At 45.0% G+C, this 23,813-nt stretch overlaps 1 protein-coding gene across 1 annotated transcript in view; it reads right to left on the reverse strand.

Moving 5' to 3' along the window:
• Positions 1–23,813, reverse strand: part of ACOXL (acyl-CoA oxidase like) — a 230,536-nt gene that overhangs the window by 91,378 nt on the left and 115,345 nt on the right. The window contains 3 exon segments of the mRNA XM_029058162.2: positions 8,629–8,723; positions 8,726–8,778; positions 13,202–13,318. Coding sequence (XP_028913995.2) covers positions 8,629–8,723; positions 8,726–8,778; positions 13,202–13,318 — 265 coding nt within the window.

Below are 23,813 nucleotides of genomic sequence, written 5' to 3' on the forward strand. Positions count from 1 at the left end.
AGATGAGATAACTGAGGCCCAGAGAAGTCAAGTGACTTGCCCACAGTCACACAACAGATAGGTGGCAGAGATGGAATTGGAACCCCCTTCTGACTCTCAGGCCTGTGCTCTATCCACTACATCGGTATCTTTCAACTCTACTGTACTGTACACTCCCAAGAGCTTAGCACAATATTCTGCACACAGTAAATGCTCAAAAAATATCCTCAGTTGATCGATCGATTGATTGCTTGAAAGGAGCCAGCATGGAGAGCTTCTCCGAACCTTAACCTGAGGGCAGGTGGACCTTTCTGGACGTTCTTTCTGGTCATCCACACATCATTTCACAAACTCTGGCTTCAAGATGAACCCAACTCATATCACAGATGACAAAATGAGACCAGGGTTTCTTCATAATTATTATTATCATTATTCAGCCCAGCTTTGGTTCCACAGACTCACGCTCCCTAAACTGAACCTTGGGGAGGAAAACTGATGGACCACATGGAAGAAGGAAGAGGGGAAATGGGCTCTGTCCAAGAAAGAACAATATTTTCCATTAACAGACTTCACTTTTAATAAAAAAGGAAATGTGGAGTATGCAGAAGGAACTCTAAATTCCATTTTTCTAAAGCCAATAGCATTCCCCTGGGTAATACAATCTAAAATCTGATCTCTCTATAATAAAGAGCATATACAGTAGACTTCAAGATTTTACCTCTCCTACTCCTGGGTTCTATCGAACCTCCTCACGACTAATTGTGAGTGTCACCGAGGTCACGTCCTATTGCAATGAAATCGCTACAAAACATTCTTTATGACTCAAAATCCACACCCCGGGACGGTTAATGTTTTCCTGCTGTTTTCTCATCTACGTATTTCGAAGTGCCTTATTCCACTTCATAAATGCATCGGAGCAAATTAAAAACAGGCGTCGGGCCATCACCCTTGGATGTTCTCATACGGGTTGACGAAGACTTGCGCTAATTTACGGAGAGGGAGGAAACGCCCTGCCAGTTAAAGGTGAAATAGAAAAAAGGCTGCTCACCAGGAGTATAGGGAATTACACCATTTTCTCACTAATCTTAGTGCATTAGTCTAAGGTGAACAGCAGAGAAGCTTTTAGATTTTCTAAAAGTTTAGAGGTTTTAGAACAGAGAAGCAGTATGCCCTGTGGATAGAGAATGGGCCTGGGAGTCAGAAGGACCTAATCTGGCTCTGCCACTTGTCTTCTGTGTGACTTTGGGCATGTCATTTCAATTCTCTGGGCCTCGGTTACTTCATTTGTAAAATGGGGTTGTGACTGTGAGCCCCACATAGGGCAAGGACTGTATCCAACTCCATTTGCTTGCATCCACCCCAGTGCTTAGTACAGTGCTTGGCACATAATAAGCGCTTAACAAACACAATTACTTTATTATTATTATTATTATTAAAGTCATATTTCCTCCTAGAGGCCTTCCCCGATTAAGCCCTCTTTTCCCAGGCTCTTTCTCCCTTCTGTTTCATCTATGCACTTGGGTCTATGATTTTTAGGCATTTGATATTCGCCCCAACCCCACAGCACTTATGTACATATCTTTAAATTATGTAAGCGCTCAATAAATACGACTAATAAATATATTATGAATGAATATCATAAATTATTTATACAAATGTCCTTTTCTCCCTCTGGACTGTAAGCTCGATTCTGGCAGGAACGTCCGCTAATTCTGTGGTATTGTACTCTCCCAAGTGCTCAGAAAAGTGCTCCGCACATAGGAAGGGCTCAATAAATATCATTGATTGATCGATTCTGGAACTATCAGCCACTCAGTCTTGAACCTAGTTAACTGGCTGCTCTCCAAACCCTTCCTGATGGTGGTTCCATCCCACACCACCTATCGTTGTTTACAGAGGGATTCGTCAACAAGTGCCGTCGCGTCATTTCCGATCCATAGCGACTCTATGGACATATTTTCTCCAGATCGTCCTATCTTCTGTCATACCTGGAGTCATTCTGGTATGTACACCCATTGAGTTATCTTGGTAAAAAAATATGGAAGTGGTTTACCATTGCCTTCTTCCATGAAGTAAAAACTTAAATCTCTGCCATAGTCTCTGATCAATGTTTTAATCACTTGAACATCCACCTTTGACTCTTTCCCATGCTGCTGCTGCTGCCCAGCAGAGGTGAATCAACTTGGCCTGATGCCTCGGCTTAGATCTTTCCATTCTGGGTAGCCTTGGTGAGAGAATATCTCTCAATAGCATAGCTCTATGCGATCATACAAGGTCTCCTGCCACAACAAGGTGTTGATTCATAAAACAGAGGGATTAGAATTCATGAAAAGCCATCTTTTTTAAGGTATTTGGTAAATGCTTTCAATGTGCCAGGTCCTGTATTAAGCGCTGGGGTTTAATCAGGTTGGACGCAGTCTCTGTCACACATGGGGCTCACAGACTTAATCCCCATTTTATAGTTGAGGTAACTGAGGCCCAGAGATGTGAAGTGACTTGCTCGAGGTCACTGGGCTGATAAGTGTCGGAGGCGGGATTAGAACCCAGGTCTTTCTGACTCCCAGACCCATGCTCTTTCCCCTAGACCATGCTGCTTCTCACTTCTATCTCACTTCTCACTTCTATCTGGGATGGAAGTCATTGGTTTTGGATAGGGTTTCCTTGGTATGGGATGGCAAATGACCTTCAGATTGTTAGGGAAGATCAATTTGATTATGGACAGGATCCCAGAGGTCTCCTGGCTTTGGAGCTAAGTTCACCTCAACACAATGGTTTGGGGTGTATATTTAAGGAGAAAACTATACTGAATTAAAACTGGGAAGCTCAAACTGAGGAGGACAGAGGACCCATTTTAAGGAGGAAGTCAAACACGGTGTTGGACCATGCTAAATCTCAGCTGAAAACTGTGAGACAAATTGTTGCAGACAGACTGGCATGGAGCACTGCAATCCAGTGGCTCCAGCTGACTATCTCGGAATCCGGAGACATGCAGTGTGAGTCGTGCAACGTGAAGATGTCACATGTCACCACCACATGAGGTCATCAAGTCACATGAGAGAGCAGTCCCCTGAGTGATCAAATGTCTGAATCCAGGCCCGTCTTCCCGGTGATGTTATGTAGGATAAGTTGATTTTCCACTGAGCACTGAGGCTCAAGAGACATGGCGTGGCCTATTCATTCATTCACTTCAATAGTAGTTATTGAGCGCTTGCTAATGTGCAGAGCACTGTACTAAGTGCTTGGAATGTACAAATCGGTAACAGATAGAGACAGTCCCTGCCCTTTGACGGGCTTACAGTCTAATCAGATAGACCATAGGCCTAGGAGTATGAGGACCAGGGTTCTACCCCCGGCTCTGCTGTATGACCTTGTGCAAGTCACTAAACTTCCCTGGACCTGTTACCTCATCTAGAAAATGGGAACTAAGACTGTGAGCTCCACATGGGACATGGACGGTGTCCAACGTGGTTAGCTTGCATCTTCTCAGTGCTTCGCAGTGCCTGCATAGTAAGTGCTTAACAAATACCATTAAAAAAAAAAAGAGAATAAAGAAGAGCTTTAATTTTCTTCACCACCGGTCCAGTAAAAAAGACTAATACATGTGTTAAGCAGACACGGCCTGAAATGCTTTTCCTTTTTCATTCCACCTTATTGACCCAAATCAAAATACTCTTAAATCAAACAAGGCCAAGTCTAATAGTGGCAAAAAATGCTTTCCAAACGCAGCGTGGAAAAAAACGGCAGACTCGAGGGGAGTAGCCACTAACATCAGGATGGGAGGGAGTTGTTCTGATGAGTCTTTTCAGGAGAGAGGAGGATAAACAGCACAAAGTTCAGTAGACACAAATTTGTCAGATTCAGCCCAGACCTGGAACTGTTCTGTTCGGTTATGCCTTCAGCTGTCTGGAGGGCTTCACTGCTGATGCGATTTATAAACACCTTCGCCTGGACCTTGGGAAACTTCGCTGCAGCCTTTCCAGGAAAATGTCTGTTAAATGAACTCTGCTTGCAGCCACTTGAGCAATTTTTCTTTTATCAGGGATTGAAGACTATTTTTACTGCCTTGGGATTTCTGCCCTGATTCACTTAAAAAGTTAGGGCCCGGAGGAGAGAAGCAGCACAGCCTAGTGGATAGAGCATGGGCCTGGGAGTCAGAAGAACCTGGGTTCTAATCCTGGCTTTGCCACTCGTTTACTGCGTCACCTTGGGCAAGTCACTTCACTTCTGTGTACCTTAGTGACTTCATCTGTAAAAAACTGTGAACCCCATGGGGAATATGGACTGTAACCAGGCTTGTTTCTACCCCAGTACTTAGTACAGTGCCTGGCATGTAGTAAGCACTTAAGAAATACCATAAAGAAAAAGGAGCTCACAAGGACCAGTTGCGGTTTAATAATTCATAATAATTATGGTACTGGGTAAGCGCTAAGTCTATCTCAAGCACTGTTCTAACACTGGGATAGATACAAGTCAAATGAGGTTGGACACAGTCCCTTTCCCCCATGGGGTTTGCAGTCTAAGTAGGAGGGAGAACTGGTATTTCATCCCCATTTTGCAGATGAGGAAACTGAGGCACTGAGAAGTGAAGTGGCTTGCCCAAGGCCATGCTGCAAGTAATAGACAGAGCCGGGATGAGAACCCAGATCTTCTGATTCTCAGGCCCCTGCTCTTTCTACCAGATCATGAATAAATATGGGGTTTCACAAGTCACAGGAAGTAGTAAAAAGGGCATCTTAGATTGCCTAAAATGGGGACGTCTTTATAATGTTATATCAGTGAAAATTCAAGGGAAGGGGAAAGATCAATCATAGGTATTTATTGAGCATTTACTGTGTGCAGAGCATTGTACTAAGCGCTTGGGAGAGGACAATAGACTGTAAGCTCCTCGTGGGCAGGGGATGTGCCTGCCAACTCTGTTCTCTTGTACTCTCCCAGGTGCTTAGTACAGTGCTCTGCATACAAGTAAGCGCTCAATAAATGTGAGTGACAACTTCTCTGTGCCTCAGTTCCCTCATCTATAAAATGAAGATTCAAAACTTGTTCTCCCTCCGTCTTAGACTGTGAACCCCCCGTGAGATAGAGACTGTGCAATCTGATTAATTCATATCCACCCAGTGCTTAGTACAGTGCCTGGCGCATAGTAAGCGCTTCACAGATGCCACAATCATCGTCGGTATTATTATTATTAGACTTAGCTTTGCTCCCCTCACAGTCGGCCGCTGGGGACGCCAGCCCCTTGGCTTCATTGGATGTATTGCCCGTGCTTTTGCCAATTTTTAATTTTTTTTTATTTTAATGCTATTTTTAGGTGCTTACTACGTGCCAGGCACTGTTCTAAGCGTTGGGGTAGATACAGGTATATCGGGTTGGACCCAGCCCACGTCCCAGTGTCCCACAGTGCCTTGCTGCTTTGGGTGGAAAGCCAACAGTTGCGGCGACGGTGATGGCGGGTGGTTCTCGCTCCTCCCCCAGCCCGTTATCCGTTGTCTATTTGGTAGCCCGCAGCCAAAGTCCCACTCCCTCCCTCACTGCTGTCTGGCCAACCCCAGCCTCTCCCCGGCCCCACCCACCGGAAAAGCCCAGGTGGCTTTGTTTTGTTGAACACACTTTCACCTTGAGGCACAGATGGAATTTGCGGTTTCACCTCATTCGAAGGTGGGGGGCCTCTAACCAATCCCCCGTGAATACAGAGGGACACCGTAGAGTCAAACGGAAACTCCTCGCCGTTGGCTTTAAGGCGTTCTTTCAACTCTGCCCCTCCTACCTCACCTCGCCGATCGACTACAACCACAACCCAGCCCGCACACTTCGCTTCTCTAACGCCAACCTACGCGCTGAACCTCCATCTCTTCTATCTCGCCGCCGACCCCTTGCCCACGTCCCGCCTCCGGCCTGGAACTCCCTCCCCGTTCATATCCGACAGACGATCACTCTCCCCACTTTCAAAGCCTTATTAAAGCACATCTCCTCCAAGAGGCCTTCTCAAACGAATCTTTCATTTCCCTTACCTGCCCTGCTCTCTTCATGGCCTTGAGCCCTTGAGCCTTCGATACTGACCTCAGCTCCACACCAATTATGTACATACCTTTATCTTCTGCCACTTCCCCATCTGCAATTTACTTTGAGATCTGTCTCTCCCACTGGACTGTAAGCTCCTTTTTTAAAAAAAAAATGGTATTTGTTAAGCACTTAATATATGCCAGGTACTCTACTAAGCACTGGGGTAGATACAAGATAATCAGGTTGGACACAGTCCATGTCCCACGTGGGGCTCACAGTCTTAATCCCCATTTTACAGATGAGGTAACTGAGGTAAAAATTCAATGGCCTCTACTCCATCCTAATCCTCTTCTACCTCTCAGCTGCCTTCGAAACTGATGACCATCCCCTTCTCCTGAAAAAGTAATCCAACCATGACTTCACCGACACTGTCCTTTCCTGGTTCTCCCCTCATATCTCCGGCCGCTCATTCTCGGTCTCCTTCGTGGGCTCCTCCTCTGCCTCCAACCTCTTAACCGTGGGGATCCCTCGAGATTCAATTCTGGATCCCTTATATTCTCCATTTACACCCTCTCCCTTGGAGAACTCATTCGCTCTCACGGCTTTAACTACCACCACTATGCAGATGACACTCAAATCTACATCTCCAGCCCTGATCTCTCTCCCTCTCTAAAGTCTCACATTTCCTCTTGCCTTCAAGATATCTCTACTTGGATGTTCTCTTATCACCTCAAGCTTAACATGTCCAAAACAGAACTCATTATCTTCCCACCCAAACCCTGTCCTCCCCTTGATTTTCCCATCACAGTAGACAGCGCCATCATCCTTCCTGTCGCATAAATCCATAATCTGGGTGTTATCCTTGATTCTGCACTCTCATTCAACCCACATATTCAATCCATCACTAAATCCTGTCAGTTCCACCACCACCACATCACTAAAATCACTTTTTTTCTCCATCCAAACTGCTACTACTTTAATCCAATCACTCGTCCTATCTCACCTGGATCACCGCATCAGTCTCCTTCTTTACCTCCCAGCCTCCTGTCTCTCCCCACTCCAGTCCATACTTCATTCTGCTGCTTAGATCATTTTTGTACAAAAACACTCAGGATATGTCTCTCCACTCCTCAAGAAACTCCAATGGTTGCCCATCCGTCTCCAGCATCAAACAAAAACTCCTCATCATCGGCTTTAAAGCTCTCCATCACTTTGCCCTCTTCTACCTCAACTCCCTTCTCTCCTCCTACGGCCCAGCCCGCACACTCCGCTCCTCTGCCTCTGCACTCCTGTGCACTGTGCCTCATTCTCCCCCGTCTCGCCACCGACCCCTGGCCCACGTCCTGCCTCTGGCCTGGGACGCCCTCCCTCCTCAAACCCTACAGACAATTACTTTCCCCCGTCTTTACTGAGGGCACATCTTCTCCAAAAGGTCTTCCTAAGACTCCTTTTCCTCTTCTCCCACTCCCTGCTGCATCATCCTGACTTTCTCCCTTCGTTCATCCCCTTCTCAGCCATACAGCACTTATGTACATAGCTATAATTTATTTATTTATATTAATGTGTCTCCCCCTCTCATCATAATTACTATTATTAGACTGTATTATATTATATTATATTATTAGACTGTAAGCTTGCTGTGGGCAGGGAATGTGTCTGTTTACTGCTGTATTGTACTCTCCCAAGTGCTTAGTATGAGTGCTCTCCGACTGACTGATTGACTGTGCTAAGGACTTGGGAGAGTACAATGCAACAGAGTTGGTAGACATGTTCCCTATCCCACAAGGAGCTTACAATCTAGAGGGGAAGACAGACAATATAAATAAATAAATTACAGATATGAATATAAGTGACATAGGGCTGAGGGTGGAATGCATATCGAGTATTTAAAGGCTACAGTTCCAAATGAATAGCCAACAAAGAAAGGAGAGAGTAGAGGAAAAGAGTGTTTAATCGGGGAAGCCTTCTTGGAGGTGATGTGATTTTAATAAGGCTTTGAAGGTGGGGAGAGTGGTGGTTTGTCAGACGTGAAGGGAGAGTGAGTTCCAGGCCACAGGGAGGACATGGGAAAGGGTCGGCGGTGAGATAGACAAGGTCGGGGCACAGTGAACAGGTTGGCGCTAGAGGAGAGGAGTGTGTGGGCTGGGATAGAGTAGGAGATCGGTGAGGTGAGTTAGGAGAGGGAGAGGCGATTAAGGGCTTTAAAGCCGACAGTTAAAGAGTTTTCGTTTGATGCCTACCACATAGCAGGCCGGGGTAGAGCTGGGTGAAGAACCCAGATCGCCTGACTCACAGCCTCTTGTGCTTCCTCCTGTCAGAGAAGCAGCGTGGCCTAGTGGAAAGAGCACAGGCCTGGGACTCAGAGGACCTAGTTTCTAAACCCGGCTCCAGCGTTTGTCTGCTGAGTGACCTTAAACAGATCATTTCACTTCTCTGTGCCTCAGTTTCCTCCTCTGCAAATGGGAATTGAGACTGTAAGCCCCATGTGGGACAGGGAACGTGTCCAACTTGATAAGCTTCTATTTACCCCAGTGCTTAGTACAGTGCCTGGTACATAGTAAATGCTTAACCAATACGATATAAAAAAATGATAAAAGTGAGCAATTCTCGACGCTTTAGGGAATCGTCTGCATCTTTGCTTCTACTCACCATCCCTCCAGTGCACTCTCTACAGTCTTGTAAACAGGCTGTGTTTCCCCAGGTACTGTATGCTTTCAAACCGGCTATCAGGCCCTGTAAAGCCTGTTTCCAAGGTCTTTCTCTTGAAAGAGATCCTCATCCAATAAACTGCCGGCATATCTAAAAGATAAAAATTGCAGAAAGATAACAGTGTAAGACAGCGCTGGGTGAAACTGATGAACTACAGAGGCATTTATGTGTTTGAGGTAAACCACAAAGTCAAATCTGCTCTCAGTCATAACCAAAAGTTTTTACACACTCTTTAATTTGGTGCCCTGCACCTCTGACTAACATCCAGCAAGTGACTTCCACCAGTCATCTCCTCCCAGGGCTGGTTTTCTGGATAAATCCTTCCTCTCAAATCCCTGCTTCAAGTTCTTGTATTTTCCCATCCCTCTGTTAGAGTGTACTCTTCTAAGTGCTCAGTAAGGTGCTCCACACTCTGTAAGCACTCAGTAAATAGCCCTGATTAATTGTTCACCTTTCCTCCCACAGCGGGTTGGCCGCTCCTAACTGCTTGAGAAGCAGCATGGCTTAGTGGATACAGCCGGGGCCGAGGACTCAGAAGGACTTGGGTTCTAATCCTCGTTCCGCCATATGTCTTGCTGTACGACCTTGGGCAAATCACTTAATTTCTCTGGGCCTCAGTTACCTCATCAGTAAAAAATGGGGATTAAGAATGTGAGCCCCAAGTGAGACAGGGACTATGTCCAACCTGATTCACTTGTATCTACCCCAGCACTTAGAACAGTGCTTGGTACACAGTAAGAGCTTAACAAGTACTATCATTATTAATATTATCATGATTGTTATTATCCACAATGGACTCTTTCCTTGAGTTACCATCGCACAGAGTTAAATCTGTTCAATACCTGTTCTTTCTCCTACTTACACAAAATGTCCAACAAGATTAACTTGTACCTAACTCAGCATTAGAATATATAGTAAGCCCTTTGCTGCAGTTTAGCTTGAGTTGTTTGGCAGCAGTGGGGTTGGTTTGTACTGCACCATCCATACTCTCTAGCCCGGTTCCCCTGTGCTAAATGGCATCCATTAAGAGAGAGTCGGTAAGGAGAATGAGTGTAGTATGTGGTCACAGATGAGGAAAGTCTCACGATATTTGAACAGCAGCAAATATCACGATGCCCTGTCACATTTCAATAAAGTAGGTAAGGGCTGAGGGTGATTTTTCCATTTCCTTGCAAAAGAAGGAAATGCAAGGAAAATATCAACAGACAAGAAAGGAAGAAAGAAATAAAAGGAAGGAAGGAAAGGAAGAAGGGAAGAAAGGAAGGAAGAAAGAGAGAAAGAAGGAAAGGAAGGAAGAAAGAAAGGAAGAAAGGAGGAAAGAAAGAAAGGAAGAAGAGAAGGAGGAAAGGAAAACAAAAGAGGTAAAAAAAAAAAAGGAATAACAACCACAGCAATAATATCCTTGTCCTCTGCACAACTAGAATGATCAGCTAATTTAGATCCTCTGAAAATGGTCATTTCAAATTCTGAAATTGTCCACTTCCTCACAAAAGAAGGAAATGTAACCTCTAGACTATAGGCTCTTACGGATAGGGAACTTGTCTGCTAATGCTGTTGTACTGTACTCTCCCAAGTGCTTAATACAGTGTTCTGCACATAGTAAGTGCTTAATGAAAATGATTGACTGATTCATTGATTGATTGCAATACTAAAGACAAAAAAGAAGGGGAAAAAAAGATGGCCAAATAAAGAATAACAGCAATAGATATAACCTTGGCCTCTGCATAACTAGACTGACCAGCTAATTTAGATCCTTGAAAATGGTCATTTCAAATTCTGAAATTGTCCACTTCCTCGCAAAAGAAGGAAATGCAACCCCTAGACTGTAAACTTTTATGATCAGGGACCACGTCTGCTAATTCTATTATATTGTATTCTCCCAAGCATTTAGTTCAGAGCTCTGAACATAGTAAATACTCAATAAATACCCTTGATTGATTGATTGATTGATTGAAATACCAAAAAGCAAAAATGAAAGAAAAACTAAGTTAGCCAAAAAATAATAATAACAACAGCAATGGCTATACCATTGAACCACTCCACTATTATAGACTGACCAGCTAATTTAAAGCCTCTGAAAATGGTCATTTCAAATTCTGAAATTGTTGCTCTCCAAGTCACCGCCCCACACCATGCTGCACCTGGATGCTCCCATCACTTCTACAGCTGGTCTAGAATATTCTTTAGCTTGGTCAGAGTCCTGAGGCATTCCACAACCTAGCCAGACCCCTGCTGCTTCCTTTCTCAGCTTCCTTTCAAATCTTCAGCCAGCGGACAGGAAAGTATAACCAGCTGGCATGGAAACTTTCCTCCTTTCTGGAGTCACCTCGCAATCTTGTTTCATGAACATTTTTCTGTTTGTTTCTCAGGTTACGAGGAAAAATTTCTATATAGTAATCCTCGCCTGAGTTAACAGGCCCCTGGAAGTCAATGTTCAGAGAAGCTCCAGGGGGAGGGAGTGAGAAGCAGCGTGGCTCAGTGGAAAGAGCATGGGCTTTGGAGTCAGAGGTCATGAGTTCGAATCCCAGCTCTGCCACTTGTCAGCTGTGTGACTGTGGGCAAGTCACTTAACTTCTCTGGGCCTCAGTTACCTCATCTGTAAAATGGGGATTAAGACTGTGAGCCCCACATGGGACAACCTGATTCCCCCGTGTCTCCCCCAGCGCTTAGAACAGTGCTCTGCACATAGTAAGCGCTTAGCAAATACCAACATTATTATTATTAGGAGGGGAAGGAGGAAGAGAGAGAGAAACAGAAAGAGAGAACGGAATCATGGAAAACTCTATCCTCCTTCCATTTGGGATAGAGCACAGGCCTGAGAGTCAGAAGGACCTGGGCTCTAATCCTGGCTCTGCCACTTGTCTGCTGTGTGACCCTGGGCAAGTCACTTGACTTCCCTGTACCTCAGTTGCCTCACCTGTAAAGTGGGGATTAAGACTGTGAGCCCCATGAGGGACATGGACTGTGTCCAATCTGATTAGCTGGTATCTACCTCAGCAACTAGCAACTAGAACAGTGCCTGATACATAGTAAGTGCTTACCAAATACCATAAAAAAGTCACTACCCAGAAGGTGGATGGGATTCAAAGGAATTGAGCTTAGATTGGCCGACTCCCGCTCTGAAAAATGTTACAGTGAGAGAGGAAGTGGAACTGCCTATGAGCTAAAATGAGGCACATCTCTGAATTTAATTTACCTTATTTTGCACACCATTTCTTAGTCTGAAAAATCTAAAGCTGGTGGCAATTTCAGGGGTACGTCCTCTCAAAAGAGTTTGTGGGTCCTTCACGACTCTTAGATTTAGAAGCTGCTCCTGCCTCTTTCTCAGTCCCAGATTCATGATTGCATATTCCTGCATCAGTCTCCTCACTGACCTCCCTGCCTTCTGCATCTCCCTGCTTCAATCCACCCTGCTGCCTGGATCATTTTTCTGAAAACTCAATCCATCAATCAACGGTATTCACTGAGCACTTACTTTGTGCAGAGCACTGTAAAGAGCTTGGGAGATACAATTTAACGGAGTCGGTGGTCACGTTCCCTGCCCACAACGAGCTTAAAGTCTAGAGGAAAATCTGTTCGGTCCATGTCTCCCCAGACTTCAAGAATCTCCAGTGGTTGCCCATCCACCTCCTCATCGAATAGAAACTCCTTAGCATCGGCTTTAAAGAACTCAGTCAGTTCGCCCCTCCTTCCTTATCTCATACAGGCAAGCCCACAAAATCCACTGCTCTAAGGCCAACCTACTCACTGTATTTCAATCTCATCTATCTCATCGCTGACCCCAACCCACCATCCTCCCTCCCCCTTCACATCTGACAGTCCATCACTCTCCCTACCTTCAAAACTCTCCTAAAATCACATCTTCTCCAAGGGGCCTTCCATAATCACGTCCTCATTTCGCCTATCTTCCCTCTCCTCTTCATTGACTATGGACTTGGCTATGAATGCTTTAAGCACTGTGATCCTTAACCAAACCCACAGCTCTTATTTTTATACTTTGACCTTATACTTTATATATCTTTACTCTCTATTACTTCCCCTATCTTTAACATATTTTAATGTCTCCCTTATCCTGTGGACTAATAGCTCGTTGAGGGGAGGGAGCGCAGCTACAACTAAAAATAATAGCTTTAATAATATTTGTTAAGCACTTACTACGTGCCAGGCACCGTACTAAGCGCTGGGGTGGTTACAAGCAAATCGGGTCATTCACAGTGCCTGTTCCCCGTGGGGCTCACAGTCTCAATCCTCATTTTACAGGTGAGGGAACTGAGGCACAGAAAAGCAAAGTGCAGCAGACAAGTGACAGAGCCAGGAAAAGAACTCATGACCTTCTGAGTACCAGGCCTGTGCTCTACCCACTACGCCATTTTGTATTGTCCTTTCTCAAGCTCCTAGTGCAATGCTGTGCACAGAGTAAGTGTTCAAAGATTCCCACTGATTGACTGGTGGATTGTTTCGACTAATGGTCCCCAGGAAAGAGTTCATCGGAGGAGAAGGTTGAGGGTCTTACCTGCTGGTGAAGATCAGCGCTAAAGCAGTGGCGAGGTGAGGCATCAGTCGAAGACGCTGGGTTTGGTGCTCAATGATCTTGACCTCTTCCTTGGCCTTAGGCCCAAACTGTCTCCGACTGAAAGGGAGAAACACAATCACTGGATTCCATAAAGAACTCACCTCTTGTCCTGGAAACAAATTCACTTGCCCCACAGATTCCTTCTAAGACAGCTTTGGCTTTCGGGTAGCTTGGATACTAATAATAACAATAATGATGATAGTAGTATTTGTTGAGTGCTTACTATTTGCTATGCACTGTACTAAGTGCTGGGGCGAATACAAGTAAATAGGGTTGGACACAGTCCCTTTACCGCGTGGGGCTCACAGTCTTAATCCCCATTTTACAGATGAGATAACTAAGGTTCAGAGAAGTGAAGTGACTTGCACAAGATCACTCAGCAGATAAGTGGAAGAGCAGGGATTAGAACTCAGGTCCTTCTGACTCCAGGCCCACACTCTATCCACTAGGCCATGCTATTTCTCAAATTCATTATGGGCAGGGAATGTGTCTACCAACTCTGTTGTACTGTATTCTCCCAAGTGCTCGGTACAGTGTTCTGCACACAGTAAACACTTAAAAAATATCACTGATTGATTAACTGAAAACTGAAGGTCCTCATGTCATCCATGATTTGAGTTTTTTAAAAAAAAATGCCCACTGTCCATCTTCTCAAAACACAACAGAAATTTTCTTGGTTCATCCATTTAGATCCAAGCTTTTCTCTTCATTTCATTTTTTTTTTTACTGAAAATAGCATATCTATTTCACCCCCCAAAGTTATTTTTGCTACTTAACATTTACATGGCATTTTGCAGTTTCATAGTGCCTTATGATCATTAATTATTTGGCTTAAATAAACTTGTGACATAATTAATTTGATGATCGGGGATCCTAGAACATATTTCAAAAGGACAATCCCAATAAAGAGACTTCAAACGTGGAATTCCTGTCAAAATGAAACTCAGGTCACGATTTTCGGGCCAACCTAAATCTTATCATTCCTTCTCACCATCTTCCTTCCTCTTTTAAATTACTGCCTCGTTTCTCCGGGTTTATAAAGCAGCTGCTGATAGCTGTGATTCTACTGGGGGCAAATAAAGTCATTTCAACAGACATTTGGGATCCCATACTTGAAAAATGTGTTATCAATGTAGGCCGTAAGTGTTAACGGGCAAATGCCAACAGACGTTTTCACTGTGTTAGGGATGGGTAGAGGAACCCTGAAAGTCTTCTCGTCCATCCCACCGCCAATAGGGCTGGTTTAGGCATCTGTTTTACGCTGGAACTGATATGGTCCTGTAGATTTTTACAAACCCAAGCTCCTCGATGGTAAAAATAAAACGACTTTAATTCTGCAGGTTTCCAGCAGCCCCTTTAAACACTGTGTCAGGCCTTAATTTAATTAATTAGTAATTAATTATGGTATTTTTTAAGTGCTTACTATGTGCCAGGCACTGTAGTAAGCGCTGGGGTAGATACAAACAAAATGGATTGGACAGAGTCCCTGTCCTATGTGGGGCAAACAGTCTCATTCCCCATTTTACAGATGAGGGAACTGAAGCAGAGAGAATGAAGTGACTAGCCCAAGGCCATAAAGCAGACAAGTGGCGGAGCCAGGATTAGAACCCAGGTCCTTCTGACTCCCAGGCTCCTCTAACCACTACACCAAGCTGCTTCTCAATTTAGTTACCTCCAAGTTTCCCTTTCTCAAAGAAAAAGGGAAAGGAAATTAAGAGCGTTACCATAGTACATAAAAATAATGATATAAAATACAACAAAATATACAATAAATCCAATTTGCAGGTTTTCTTCACATGTACATATACACACAACCATATATTTAGAGAGAGAAAGTTTTATTTCATTGACTGAAGATGGTGCTACCAAAGATGAGATTTTGTTAACAAGGGCTAATGTGATCAGTAGAACTGAAGAGTGATGGGCAATTTCTTTCACTTTGTTGGCTCTGTCACATTTTCTCCCCACAATAGCCAGAGCCCGGGCCTGGGATCCAGAAGGACGTGGGTTCTAATCCCTGCTCCAACACTTGCCTTCTGGGTAATCTTGGGCAAGTCACTTTACTACTCCGTGCCTCAGTTCCCTCATCAGTAAAATGTGAATTAACGCTCTGAGCCCCATGTGGGACAGGGGCCGAGTCCAACCTGATTACCTTGTATGTACCACAGTGCTTAGTACAGTGGCTGGCACGTAGTAAGTGCTTTGTAAATGCCATTATAAAAAAAAGTGTCTGGCTCCATTTCCTCTTCCTTTGTGAGATGTGAGAAGTGCTCACATCTTCCCTCTCACCTGGACTCCCTCCCTTCAGTGATTCTCTGCCCCAGAGGAGCTCACACCGTAAAGGTGGACTCAGACGTAAAAGTATTCACAAATAGAATCAATCGGTCGATATCAATTTTTGAGCGCTTCATGTAGAACACCATACTACGCACCTGGGAGAGCACGATACGACAGAATTAGCAGAAATGTTCCCTACCCACACCGGGTTTACAGACTAGAGGATAATCAGAATGACTAATTGAATGTACGAAAGACTCATCATCCATACACACATGTGGATGGGAATAATTGAGAACTTAAGTGCTAGTGACGGCTGGTGAGCTGATACGATGTAGGTGGTTGGGAATTAATCTGAGAAGACTTCTGGGAGGAGGGGGGATTTTTAAGATGGCTCTGAACATGGCAGAGCTGTGGTCTGTTGGATTTGGGCTAGGGGAGGGGATTCCAGGCAAGGACAACAGCACGAGTTAATGTTTGCTGTGTGACCTTAGGCAATTCACTTCACTTCTGTGGGCCTCAGTTACCTCATCTGTAAAATGGGGATTGAGACTGTGAGCCTCACATGGGGCAGGGACCCTGTCCAACCCGATATGTTTGTATCGACCTCAGAGCTTAGTACAGTGCCTGACACATACTAAGTGCTTAACTAATGCCATAATTATCATCATTATAACTCTCTGTGCCTCAGTTACCTCATCTGTAAAAGGGGGATCGAGACTGTGAGCCATATGGGTCAAAGGATGGTGTCCAATGTGATTTGCTTGTACCCATCCCAGCACTTAGGACGGTGCCTGGCACATAGTAAACGTTTACAAGTACCACAGTTATTATTATAATAATAAATACAGCTTCCTGAACTCCATCTGGGACAACTGTCTGTCCATCTTGAGGAAGGAGGGTCCCCTTTAAATCCTCCTTCAGAGATCATGAGTCCCTAGGCATGTTATGCGCTGAATTACTTCAGTTTACACTCCTTGTGGGCAGGGAATATGTCTGTTTATTGTCGTATTGTACCCTCCCAAGTGCTTAGTATCCTGCTCTGCACACAGTAAGCGCTCAATAAATACGACTGACTGAATGAAGTGAGAAGATTTTCCAGATCTCACCGTCCACGCCTAGCCTGTGCCTTCTGACAGAAACTCGCAGCTGGCCAGTGAACTGCCTTGTTTCAGCTCTCTTAGATGACATTTCCTTGGCCTCTGGCCTTTTGAGGCAAACTGTTTTCCTTCAGCATCATAAATAGGACACTCCTCACTCTCTGCAGGGAAAGCGGCTGAGGGAAAACCCCCGAAAGTAAGCTGCTGTTTTCTATTTTGGGCCTTACTCGCAGAAACTTTTTCAACGGTTCCTCCCAGGGAAGGCCAGGACCCAGGTAGAGGGCAGTGAGGACCAAACCCATCGTGGGAGTGACCTTTAAAACCCAATTACATGAATCCAGTTAGGAGCTACATGTGGGCATGATACGTTCTGCTGCGCAAGGTGCCAGTCTCCTCAAATCTGCTTTGGCCATCGTCCCTGAGAGGAAAATTAATGTATTTTTTAATGGCACTTGTACATTCATTCATTCAATCGTCTTTATCGAGTGCTTACTGTGCATTTGTTGAACACTTATTATTTGCCAGGCACTCGCTGTATGAAGTGCTGGGGTAGATATAAGTTAATCAGGTTGGACAGAGTCCGTGTCCTACGTGGGGCTCACAGTCTTAACCCCCATTTTACAGATGTGTAAAATGTGTGACCGTGGGGTGGTCACTTCACTTCTCTGGGCCTCAGTTTCCTCAAGTGTAAAATGGGGATTTGATCCCTGTTCTCCCTCCTACTTGACTTTAAGCCCCAAGTGAGAGAGGGACTGGGCCTGACCTGATTAATTTGCATCTAACCCAGAACTTAGAAAAGGCTCGACTCATAGTAAGCACTTAACAAATACTATAATAAGTTATCTTATGCTGTCGAGTCGTTCCTGATCCATAGCGACACCATGGATACATTTCTCCCAGAACGCCCCACTTCCATCTGCAATCATTCTGGTAGTGGAACCATTGAGTTTTCTTGGTAAAAATCCAGAAGTGGTTTACCACTGCTTTCTTCCATGCAGTAAACTAGTCTCCGCCCTCGACTCTCTCCCGTGCCACTGCTGCCTAGCACGGGTGAGTTTTGACTTGTAATAATAATAATAATAATGTTGGTATTTGTTAAGCGCTTACTATGTGCAGAGCACTGTCCTAAGCGCTGGGGTAGACACAGGGGAATCAGGTTGTCCCACGTGGGGCTCACAGTCTTAATCCCCATTTTACAGATGAGGTAACTGAGGCCCAGAGAAGTTAAGTGACTTGCCCACAGTCACACAGCTGACAAGCGGCAGAGCCGGAATTCGAACCCATGACCTCTGACTCCAAAGCCCGTGCTCTTTCCACCGAGCCACGCTGCTTCTCTAGCCACGCTGCTTCTCTAGGCCTGCCACTCGCTAGCCACTGCCCAAGCTAAGAATGGAATGGACAGGCCACTGCTTGACTCTCCCTCCCGTAGTCGTGACTGGTAGAGGACTGGAAACTCTCCAGGTGTGACCCTGAGAGGGGATAATAAAACTACTACTATTAATAATAATGATGATGATGATGATAATAATGATCTCCCTCCATTGGCTGCTGACTTCTGCAGGCAGAAGGGCCAGATGTCAGCATCACGATTCCTCTAGACTCTAAGCTCACTGAGAGCAGGGACTATGTCTTTTTATTGCTGTATTGTCCTCTCCCAAGCGCTTAGTACAGTGATCTGTACACAGTAAGTGCTCAATAAATACAAATGAGTGAATGAACGACTGCTGGCTGGCTGGGTCTGGACATTGTTACCCATAGCAGTTGGGACCTGAAGGATCAAAATGTCTCTTCTGAGTCAATAATTATTATTATTATAATAATAAATACAGCTTCCTGAACTCCATCCGGGACAAGTGCCTGTCCATCCTGAGGAAGAAGGGTCCCCTTTAAATCCTGATTTAAATGATCATTTACCCCTTTAAATGATCATTGCTGTCTTTGTTAAGAGCTTACTCTGTACCAAACACTGTCCTAAGCACTGGGTTTGATATAAGATAATCAGGTAGGACACAGTCCTTGTCCCACATTGGGCTCCCTGTCTAAGGTGAAGGTAGAATTTTACACATTTTACACTTGAGAAGGTCCCTCTAGCCTGTGAGCTCATTATGGGTGGGGAACGTGTCTGCTAACTCTGTTTTATTGCACTCTTCCAAGCGCTTAGGTCATTTGTGTTGATTTCTGTCTCCCCTCCCCCTAGACTGTGATCTCGTTGTGGGCAGGAAATGTCACTGTTTATTGTTGTATTCTACTTTCCCAAGTCCTTAGTACAGTGCTCTGCACACAATAAGCACAAAATAAATACGATTGCATGGATGAATGCTCTGCACATACTAAACACTCAACAAATTCCACTGATTGAGAAATCTGTGGCCCAGAGAAGTGAAGTGACTTGCGCAAGGTTACCCAGCAGACAAGTGACACAGTGGGGATTAGAATCCAGGTCCTCTGAGTCCCAGGTTTCTGCTCTTTCCACTCTGCCATCGCCTTGTCCCTCTAAAAACATTAAAAAAAGCCAAGCTTCCACCAGAACCCAGTTGTATGTAACGTATGTAGCACTGGGGTATATACAAACTAATCAGGTTGGACACAGTCCCTGTCCCACATGGGCTCACAGTCTTAATCCTCATTTTACACATGAGGTCGCTGAGGCCCAGAGAAGCGAAGTGATTTGGCTAAGGTCACACAGCAGAGCTAGGATTAGAACTCAGGTCCTTCTGACTTGCAGGCCCATGCTCTTTCCACTAGGCCACACTGCCTATCAAGTTTCCTTGTCCAATTCCTACCTGTGGAATTTAGCACAGTGTTCTGCAGGCAGAAAGTGCTTAAGAAATATTTTTACTACTAGTACTATTCCTAGCATTACTATTACAACATAGACTTAAGAAAAAAATGAGCATCTATACGAATGTGCATGTGTGTGGTGGACATGCGTGTAGGAACATCCCAATACCTTATGTGTATTTAATAATAATAATTATGGTATTTGCGAAGAGCTTACTATGTGCCAAGCACTGTCTAAGCGCTGGGGTAGACACAAGGTAATCAGGTTGTCCCACGTGGGGCTCACAGTTTTAATCCCCATTTTACAGAGAAGGTAACTGAGGCTCAGAGAAGTTAAGGGACTTGCCCAAAGTCACACATCTGATGAGTGGCAGAGCCAGGATTAGAACCCATGACCTCTGACTCCCAAACCCGGGCTCTTTCCACTACGCCATGCTGCTTTTTGTTAAGCGTTTACTCTGCGCCAGGCACTGTACTAAGGACTGGGCTAGATACAAGTAAATCAAGGTTGGACACTGTCTCTGCCCTACATAGGGCTCACAGTCTTAATCCCTATTTTCATTCACTCAATTCATTCATTCAATCATATTTATTGTGCGCTTACTGCGTGCAGAGCTCTGTACTAAGCACTTGGAAAGTACAATTCGACAATAGAGACAATCTCTACCCAGCAACGGGCTCACAGTATAGCAGGAGAGAGACAGAAAACAAAACAAGTAAACAGCCATCAAGAGTATAAATATAAATAAATAGAATTATAGATATATACACATGGAAAGAGGCTGGGCTTCGGAGTCAGAGATCATGGGTTCAAATGCCGGCTCTGCCGCTTGTCAGCTGTGTGACTGTGGGCGAGTCACTTCACTTCTCTGTGCCTCAGTTCCCTCATCTGTAAAATGGGGATTAAGACTGTGAGCCTCACGTGGGACAACCTGATTACCCTGTATCTCCCCCAGCATTTAGAACAGTGCTCGGCACATAGTAAGCGCTTAACAAATACCAACATTATTATTATTATATCATTAATAAAGTAAATAGAATAATAAATATGTACATATACACACAAGTGCTGTGGGGAGGGGAGGGGAGTAGAGCCGATGGAGGGAGTCGGGGCGAAGGAGAGGGGAAGAGGAGCAGAGAAAAAGGGAGATTCAGTCTGGGAAGGCCTCCTGGAGGAGGTGAGCTTTCAGTAGGGATGAGGTACTTTAAAATGATATTTTACAGATGAGGTAACCAAGGCACCAGAAGGTAAGGCTCCTTCCCCTAGATCACACAGCAGACAAGTGCTGGAACCGGGATCAGAACCCAGCGCCATGCTCTATCCACTAGGCCACGCTGCTCCTCTGCAGTAAGTGAGGTGAATTTCACCCCAGCGCATTTTCCGTTTGAAAGATCGTTTCTGGATTCCAGCGCTCCTAGGAAGTCAAGGAAACATTTACTTTGGGCTGCTTCGTTTCAATCCCGTTCCTTTTGAGCCCTGCTGCTCATAGCAGCCTTCATCGAAAGTGACACCCCTATTAATCACGAAGCAGCGGCTAGGGCCCGGACCAGCTGAGGACCAGACTGCTGTGCTTTCCCCGCTCCCCTTGGTTTTCTCTCCCAGAGGGGCAGACTGACCTACTAAAAAGATAATTGCCTCGCGTGTTCTTGCTTGGTGAGTTTTATTGCATCAGACTGCTTAAAGTACATTCTGTCAGCCAGAGAGGTAGAAAACAGCTGAGCTGTCGGGCCCTTTCATTTGGGGGAATTTTACCTGAAACCCATTTCCCTGGCTAGGCAGCCCGCCCTCTGGAAAGCTCTGACGCCGACAACGCTGACCGGAACGAGTTATCAGGGTTACGTGATCAAGTGTCCAGTCTCCTGGAGCCTAAACTGGCGTTCCAAAAAGATTTTAAGAAGTTCAGTGGTAAGGGGTCCCTAACACTTTTTTAGAGGTAAAAGTTAGAGGTGTTGGATGCTCTTTAGTCCTAACGAGGAAGAGGATAAGGAGAAGGAGGTAGAGGAGCAAAAAGAAGAGAAAGAGAAGAAAGAGGAGGAGCAGGAGGAGGATGAGAAGAGGAGAAGGCATAGAGGAGGAGAAGAAGAGGAGGAGTAGAGAAGAATGAGAGGAGGAGGAGGAGGAGAAAGAGGAGGAGGAGGAAGAAAAAGAGGAGGAAGAGAAGGAGGAAGAGAATGAGGAAGAGGAGGAGGAGAAGGATGACGAGTAGGAGGAGAAGAAGGATGAGGAAGAGAAGGAAAAGCAAGAAGAGAAGGGAGGAGAAGAGGAGACGGAGAAGGAGGAGGACGAAGAGGAGGAAATACTTCAGTCTAGAACTGGCCTTATGCCATGACTGAGATGGGGAAGGCCTCACTGGGGTGAATGAATCTGTGAAGGAGCCAAACCAATCCATCCATCAATCTTATTTACTGAGCAATTCCTGGGTGCAGAGCGCTATACTAAATGCTTGAAAGAGTATAATACGAAGGACTTGGTAGACACGTTCCCTGCCCCCAGTGAGCTTGCAGCCTAGAGGGGTAGGTAGTAATATAAATAAATTATGGATATATGTGTTGTCTGACTGAATGCAGGGAGTTGTGTGAGAGAGAGGAGTCAGAAATCACTCCAACATCCTGGACCAAGAGAGCTGAGGATATCAAACAATTGTCTCAGCCCAGAAGAGCTAGGCTGGGTGTGGAGGAGGAAGGAGGGTAGATTACTCTGTCTTGGTAATCAATCGATAAATCAAATTTATTTATTGAGCACTTACTGTGTGCAGAGCACCATACTAAGTACTTGGGAGAGTTCAGTATAAGAGTTTCCTGTCATGAGAAGCAGCGTGGCTCAGTGGAAAGAGCACGGGTTTTGGAGTCAGAGATCATGGGTTCGAATGCCGGCTCTGCCACTTAGCTGTGTGACTGTGGGCAAGTCACTTAACTTCTCTGTGCCTCAGTTACCTCATCTGTAAAATGGGGATTAAGACTGTGAGCCCCATGTGGGACAATCTGATTCCCCTGTGTCTACTCCAGCGCTTAGAACAGTGCTCTGCACATAGTAAGCGCTTAACAAATACCAACATTATGCCCCTCATTCTGCCCCTTTTATTAACAATAATAATAATAACTGTGGTATTTGTTATGTGCTGAGCACTGTACTAAGCACTAGGGTGGAAACAAGCAAATCGGGTTGGACACAGTCTCCGTCCCACATAAGGCTCACGGTCTCAATCCCCATTTTCCAGGCGAGGTAACTGAGACACAGAGAAACAAAAAATTCCAGGTAGCCTGACTTCTAAGCCTGAGTTCTTTCCATTAAACTACACCATAAGATTCCACTAGATTGCAATCTCCTTGAGGGCAGGGATCACGTCTACTTACTCTATTGCATTCTCCCAACAGCTTAGTACAGTGCTCTGCACAGAATAAGGGCTCAGTAAATAGCACCGGTTGACAGGTGGAGCAATTCAGTGCACCAAAATCAGTGAACCACACATTCTCCAGTGCAGTTTGGATGACCTAATCTTCAAAGCCGGGATCACCCTCTCTGAAGACACTACATGGTAATGCTGTACTAGTGACCTCTTTGGAATAAAGTATTGCATGAGCTTTTGCACTCTTCAAGCTAAATCCACCACCCGAAAAAGCTGTGTTTCGAGAAAAACAAGTGTTTCCCCTTCTTTTAAAAACCTCAAAACCTTGGTCTCATTTGCTGTAATCTCTCACAAGATGTAGCGTTTGATAAATATCAAAGAAACTATCAAAAGAACGCTCTATAGGTGTCTCTTTCCTGTTCAGGCCCCACAGAATCTCCGGGTGAAGTATCAATTGTTACCACTAATAAATTGAAAAGGGAATCTAGCCTCAGAAAGGGTCAGTGTTTTTGAACGGATGGAAGAAAGTAAACCACAAGGAGTTTTATATTTAAGGGACCATCTCCCCTCTAGACTGTAGCTCATTGTGGGCAGGGAATGTGACAGTTTATTGTTGAATTGTACTCTCCAAGCGCTTAGTACAGTGCTCTCCACATAGTAAGCGCTCCATAAATATGACTAAATGAATGATTGAATGATTTTCACCTGGCTTTTCTTTTTAAATGGTATTTGTCAAGTGCTTACTACGCGCCAGGCACGGTACAGGTTGGACACAGTCCACGTCCCACATGAGTCTCACGGTCTTAATCCCCATTTTACAGATGAGGGAACTGAGGCCCAGAGAAGCGAAATGACTCGCCCATGGTCACACAGCAGACAGGTGGCCAAGCCAGAATTAGAACCTAGGTCCTTCTGACTTCCAGGCCCGGGCTCTATCCAACAAGCCACGCTGCTTCTCGGGAGCAAGTTCCATTTCATCTCTTGCTTGCTGTTTTTGCCACTCAAAGGAAAGATCATTTGGCGGTGTGTGTGTGTTTGTGTGTGTGT

This window comes from Ornithorhynchus anatinus, chromosome 1 (genome assembly GCF_004115215.2).
Source record: "Ornithorhynchus anatinus isolate Pmale09 chromosome 1, mOrnAna1.pri.v4, whole genome shotgun sequence".
Lineage (NCBI taxonomy): Eukaryota > Metazoa > Chordata > Mammalia > Monotremata > Ornithorhynchidae > Ornithorhynchus > Ornithorhynchus anatinus.